Genomic DNA, 6952 nt, shown 5'->3' with positions numbered 1-6952 from the left:
AAAGAAAGAAAGAAAGAAAGAAAGAAAGAAAGAAAGAAAGAAAGAAAGAGAAAAGAGGCAGGGGTTGTTGAGTCTTGATTCCCCGTAAGAAGGGACGGGAAAGGAGACTCTGATCATTTCCATTCTGCTCTGGGTCAGAGTCAGAGATGAGCGACATGCCACGCTGCCCCCTCCAGCTATCCTGTGGGGTTCCCTCAGAGGCAGCGTGTCCTGCTCGCATATGTCCTCTGTCCCTACACCAACTCCTCTTTCTCCTGGACAGACCGGATTTCTATTAGAAGCTACAGGACAGACATTAGCATGTCAGACTTTGAGAACTCCAGAGATTTTGGTGCCAATGACAACATGGGAGTCTCGCCAGTCACTCAGGAGACAACTCTTGGAGGAAAAGATGGTATGTCCCTCACTCAAGGGAATGCCCAACCCCCCTGGGAGAGCAAGAATTAGACCTGACTCTGCCTCTGGGGTGGGAATATAAGGCCAGTGAAGGCTAATCTCCCCACCTTGTTCCTCCCACAGAGTGCACCACCACCACCGAGAACACCGTGGAGACTGAGGAACCCAAGAAGACAAAACGGGTAAGAGTGAGGAGGGAGAGGGAGGCCTCACTTGTGTGACAAGGAAGTGTAGTACTAGGGACTGCAGTTAAACCTCAAAAGGAACCACCTCAGTGTGGGAGCTGATGTCAGAATAGGGAAGGTAATGAAAATAGTATTCAGGAGAACTTTTTGAGGGCAAGACGTGTTTTACTGGTTGTGGTGTTGATGTGGCTGAGGCAGAGGCAGGAGGAAAGCTGATCGGCTGTGAACATGCCAGAAGGAGGGAGACCGAGGGATAAGAAGGAAGTGCAAAGAAGCTGCAGACACAGGGTGGGAAAGGTCAAATGTCAAATGCCAGTGATTAGGTGGATCCTTTTCCTGGGCTGTGGAACCTGTGGACATCAGGCCACCCAGCCTCCCTTGAGAGTTTGCTCAGGACCAGCCTTCTGCTTGGGTCTGAAAGACATTTGCTGACAGTGGGCATTTTGGTAGTCACCAGAAGCCCATCCCCACCCCAACCAAGTGCCACATTGCTTACAATCCTACCAGAGGTGACTCCTGACTCTGGGTCACATATTAACCTCCTCCCATGCCCTGAGCCTCCTTAGGCCAGGGTTTTAATGCTTGTTATCCTATCTACTCTTCCTGGAAGCAGCAGAGACCCCGAATCTGGAACAAGTAGGGGAGGAAGCTTGTTCTGGAGACAGCCTTCCCTTCTAGCTCTGTGTCGTGGCCGAGCTCCATCTCTGAGCAGGTAGTGAAAGAAAAACGTGAACCACTGTGGCTGACACCAGTCTAGACCACCTTGCCCTTGGACTGTGTGGGCAGCTCTTCCGGGGACAGGCCCAAGCGACAGAGGTGGTTCCACTCCACCTGTCAGAAGGCGGTAGTGAGACAGAGGGAGATATTTTTAGAAACTGCAACTTTCCGCTTCTCAAAATTAGTCCTTGGTGAGCATGGGGAGCTAGAATAAGAGCAGCAGGTCAACACAGGCTTGGGTTGCTTAGGCCAAGATTATGAATTCATGATATTAGTGCCTACCCTCCTTGCACCCCCCACCCGCTGAGCCAGTGCCCCAAACACTGACTCCTGTCTTATTGCTCCCTTAGTCCTCCAAGGAGGAAGCCGACATGGCCTACACCGCCTTCTTGCTCCAGACCAACAACATGGCTGCCGAAGTCCAGGAGGGCCCTGGGGAAGCCTAGGCGCCAGGCGCTCTGTCCTTTCCCACCACTCATGACAATTGCCTTCAGAATCATATTGATCCTCAGGGGACCTCAACTCCAGGGGGCTTCACTGCGTGCACTCACACCCCACTTTTCCTACCTGTGCTCAGAGGGTTTGCTGGTCCCTCCTCAGTGGTATCCAAGCCCGGCCTAACTGTTCCTGGTGGGGTTGAGGGGCCAAGAGGGGTTCCATCTGCAGCTTATTTTAATGAGACAGCCCAACATGTAGAAGGAGAATTAAGATCTTAGAGGCACCTCTCAGAAAGAAGAGAGATCACGTGGGTGGGAAGATAATTTCAGAAAGAAGGCTTTTCCGCACCCTTCTAATGGGATCCTCAATGGGGTTCCCCTCTCCACGCCACCCTTCCTTCTCTGCATCCCCCCTTACATCACCTCCTCTTTCCTTCATTGAAAATACATATTTGCATACTCACTAGCATCAAGGCACTCTTCTAGACACGGACAGAGAGGCTGCAGACCCAGCCAGCAGCCTTTTTGTAAACATCACTCAATCCTTGGAAGCTGCAGCTCCTCTCAGTATAGTTATACTCACCAAGACCTGAAATCCTCATCAGGGACACTTACCTCCACCCATAGTGGGAGAAATCATAAACTATCTGGAGTCCTAGGGCCTGAGGGATCATGTAACATGGGCATATATACAAGGAATCATAAACACACATGCTAACCATTTCACAGGAGAGAAAATTGAGGTCCTGAGAGGTGAAGAGGTTTGCTCAAGGGTACCATGTAGCATAAACTAGTGTTAAGACCAGGGGTGGCATCTTGTGTCTTCTTGGCCAGGAATCTCTCTATAAAAGCCCCTGCACTCCTGATGGAGGCAGAGTTCTAGAATAAGGAGGAGGAGGAAGAGAAAAACATAATGGGGACTAGTCTTTCACAAGCCCCTCCTCAGGGAAGAGGACTCATTCCCTTTCTGTCACTCAGAGGGACACAAGGGGATAAAAGAGTGGTCAAACACTGGTAAGCCATTTACTTGAAGAGTTCCCAACCAAAGGGAAGCAAAGACGGTGTTTGATGATGCCAGGGAGGGGCTGATTTCCAAAGAGCTAAGGTTTAAGGTCTTTTTCCCTCTGAGCTCTGTACTTCAACCAGCACCTACCAGCTGACACTCGCTTACAAATCAAAAATGTGACTCCGTTAATAATTAAAGACCGTGATTGCCACCAGCGAGGCTCAGACTGCATTTGTCCCCATACCTTCTATTTCCCAGACAGCGCTTTCAGAGTGTTTTGCTTTGGTCCCACTCTCGGGTACTCCAGGCTGTGGGCCCAAGCCAAAGTTCCCCCCCACCTCCAATGCTGGGCTGAGAGGGGGCTAGCAGACTGCCTACAAGTGAGACCAAGATGATCTTCAGTAAAAGAATAGTTAGGGATCTACACCGATGGTCAAGATCCCAAAGCTCTGTGTTATAGAACATAATTAGGACTATTTATAATGGAATAAACTGAAAGCAAGTATAACTGCAATCCTCTTTGGCATTAAAAAAAAATCTTGGTTAAGCATCCTTGGAATACTTGACCTTGAATCTCATACCTTCCTGGGATATCCTCCCAGATGGAGAGGCTATTAATCAAAAATCAAGTAACCAAATGAGTAAACTCCCTCCATAGAAATATCAACCAGAAGCTAGTTAAATGATAACTTAGCTTTTAGAATAGTTGACCCAAAGTGTCCTGGGGGACAGCAATTAGATAAAGGACCTCCTTGTCTGCCAAGGCCATTCCTAGGTTCTGGCACTAAACCTTGTCATGGTCTATAAGCCCCCAGCCTACGCCAGACTCATCCTCATGGCCTCTGTCTATGAGAGTTCTCTCTGGGAGAAAGTTCTTCCCAGGTTTCTATCCTGCCTGATATGGGGCAGAACCTTTGCTTCCATATGGACCTTGAACATACAGCTTCCGATACTTTGTGCTTCTAAGTCTGCCCCTGACAAGACTTAGATTTCAGTCCTCTTTGATCTCCCCTCCTGCTCTATCAACTGCAGTGTCCAGGCTTGATTCCCAGACCATGAACTAGGTCAGAACCTTGGGCTTCACCCTGGTCCAGAGAGGTGGTCATCAGGAATGTTTATTTCCCTGTTCTCTGTAATGAGGATGCATATCTACAAGGTCCATCAGAACCTATCACTGTTTTCCCCCCGGAAGCTGATCCCTGACCTCCAAACCATTATTTGTAGGTCAGAAGGATTAAGATGCAGCTTCTATAATTAATGCCAATAACCCACAAGCCAATCCTGACCTCAGACAGCCTGTCTTGGTCCCTAGAATCAAAGGCCAAGAAATGCCACTAAACAATTGCCATAGACAATCTTACATTATTCTTAATTGATATTATAAATAAGTGATACCAGGTATAATAATGTACTACCCAAAGTCCACCTTAAATCTTTCTATGAGTAAGGAAGCTGGGCTGTAGCTGAAATGGAATATCTAATAAGTTAAAAACTCACCAGTGTGGGGGAGTATATTAATTTCCTAGGGCCGCTGTAACAAAGTACCATAAACTGGGTGGCTTAAAATAACCGTAATTGGGCGCCTGGGTGGCTCGGTTGGTTAAGCGACTGCCTTAGGCTCAGGTTATGATACTGGAGTCCCGGGATCGAGTCCCGCATCGGGCTCCCTGCTCAGCAGAGAGTCTGCTTCTCCCTCTCCCGCTCCCCGCTCTTATGCTCTCTCTCTCATTCTCTCTCTCAAATAAATAAATAAAATCTTTAAAAAAAAAAAACCATAATTTAGTCTCTCACCATTCTGGAGGTTTGAAGTCTGACATCAAGATGTCCACAGGGTTGGTTCCTTCAGGAGGTTGTGAGGGTGTTGTGCCTCTCTCCTCGCTGCCAGGGGCCGCCATTAATCCTTGGCGATCCTTGGCTCATAGCTGCACCACTCCAACCTCTGCCCTATCCTCCCTTGACATTCTCCCACTGTGTCTCTCTGTGTCTTCACATGGCCTTCCTACAAGGACACTTGCCATTGGATTTAGGGTCCACCTAGATCCAGTGTGGCCTCATCTTAATGAATTACATACAGCAAAGTGCCCATTTCTAAATAAGGTCATATTCAGAGGTTTCAGGTGGACATAAATTTTGGAGGGACACTAGTCAGCCCAGTACTGGGGAGTAACAATCAACTGTGGGGTTAATGACAAACCAAATAGCAATGATCAGTCCAGCAATCACTCAGAGAACTACTTAAATATTTCTGATGACAAAAGAATCTTGTCAAGTCCTTGCATTATCTTGATTTTTTTTTAAAACAATCTATTATGTAATAATGATTACATATTACTAAGGCCTAATAGTAGCTGAGAATCTGCTTATAGCAGTTGATTTTGGTGTGTAAAGATAAATATCTATATCTATATCTATCTATATCTATATCCATCTATCTGTCTGTCTATCTATCTATCTATCTATCTATCTATCTATCTATCTATCTATCTATAGATATACAGTTTGTCCAAGACTTTCCCAAGAGTCAGGACAGAACATGTCTCCTAAGAACAGTAGACAGTAGAGAGGAGCTGACTGTGGTAAGGTCTTGAAGCTGGTCCCCAAGGCAGAGAAACAAGGACTGTCCCCCTGACCCCACAAGCTTCTCTGAAATGATGAACTCTACCAGGGAGTCTATACAATAAAAATAATAAGAGATCACCTCAGAAAGACCATATATCTAAGTAGACAGGGGGTACACCGTGAGAGGAGATGTAAAACTGAGACTGATGGCCCCCAGCTGGCCAAGGAGCTGAAATAGGAGGGGAAGGAAGATGGTCCTGTAAGACTCCAGGAGTTTCACGGGCTTGGTAAGTCTGATAAAGAAATGGGCAGCCAATCCACCCTCTCTAGAGTCAAAGTGTGTGGAGGTGAATACTCTAAATTCCAGATTTTTGCTCATAAGTTATATTAAAATTCATGAAAAAATGTACATATTCAGGTTCTAATCTTAGAATACCAACAGAAGTATAGCCCTATTCAGGTAAGAAGTCTTACCATTTCTTGTAGCAGAAAGCCACAAGTAGGCTTATAGTAAAGGTTAACCTTCCCAAAGCCCCATTCCTGCGGAATGGCTCACTCCAGGACAGGCAAGCCTGTGGTCCAAGTTCTTAGAAAGTGGGAACCACAGGATACCTGAGCCAGGTATCTCTACCTGAAGTGGGCTCCCCGGTGAGTCCAGCAGGCGGGGGGATTCTCATGGTCTGTCTTCGGGGAGAGCAGTGCTGGGTCATGGGGAGGGCCACCTAGGATCTCATCTTTTGGTCTGGAAAGGCCCAGGAAATGGCTGTTTGGAGACAGGTGACATGGGAGGTCAAAGTAGGGTGATGGATGCTATAACCAAGCACAACCCATAAGGACTTCCACCTTAATGGCAAGGTCTAATCTCCACTGCACTTATACTATATTCCAGGCATCGTGCTAAATCCTTTGTAATGCTTACCTCAGGCAATCCTCACAGCCACCTTATGAGAAATATCTGTCTTATCCCATCTGTAACTTAGGGAGAATAATATAAACCTAAGTTATTATGGGGACTAAGTGAATTTTCCCGAAGACTTAGAACAGTTCCTGGTGTACTTGGTATTATTTATTCTGTCCACCTGCCTGTCATGAGACTCAGAACTTTTTCCCTGGGGTTCATCCCTCTGGTCAAGCACTGGCGCCAGAGGATGTTAGGCCATGGAGTCCCCTGCGTGTCAGTGGGCTTCAGCTTCTCACCCCTGCTCCCAGGAGTGGGAGCTCCAGGACACTGCAGCTGCCCTTAGAGGCAGAAAGGAGAGAGAAAGTGTAGATGGGGAAAATAAGAGAGGGAGGGAGCATGAAGACAGTAAACTTCTCCCACTTTGAGTTTAGCCAGGGTTCGGCCTTCCCCCCCCCCCCGAGACCCTGGGGCAACATCTGGAAGTAGAGACCTGATGGCCCAGGTCTGGGAGTTTTGATTTCTCAGGCTCCAAACATTCCCTTCCTGCCTGGCAGTCATGAGACACCTACTTCTTGCTCTGAACATCCCCAGCGTGATGTCTCTAAGGGTTTTATCTGGGCCACACATGATGTGAAAATCTCTCATCCCACACATGCCCAGGCACGGGGCCCTGGCACAGTGCATCCAACCTGCATCTTCCTAGACACACACGTTCACACAGGCAGCATGTTCACACCCACCCACCACACAC

At 47.5% G+C, this 6952-nt stretch overlaps 1 protein-coding gene across 1 annotated transcript in view; it reads left to right on the top strand.

Annotated features, from left to right (window-relative positions):
- PIGR (polymeric immunoglobulin receptor) overlaps positions 1-2955 on the top strand; it is an 11286-nt gene extending 8331 nt beyond the window's left edge. The window contains exons 8-10 of the mRNA XM_021682511.2: positions 263-394; positions 520-578; positions 1649-2955. Of these exons, the coding sequence (XP_021538186.1) occupies positions 263-394; positions 520-578; positions 1649-1744 (287 nt within the window). The 3' untranslated portion in view covers positions 1745-2955. The remainder of the gene's footprint in view (positions 1-262; positions 395-519; positions 579-1648) is intronic.
- Positions 2956-6952: the final 3997 nt, after the last annotated feature.

This window comes from Neomonachus schauinslandi, chromosome 6, assembly GCF_002201575.2.
Source record: "Neomonachus schauinslandi chromosome 6, ASM220157v2, whole genome shotgun sequence".
In the NCBI taxonomy this organism is placed as follows: Eukaryota; Metazoa; Chordata; class Mammalia; order Carnivora; family Phocidae; genus Neomonachus; species Neomonachus schauinslandi.
This window is presented reverse-complemented; position numbering and strand designations above follow the sequence as displayed.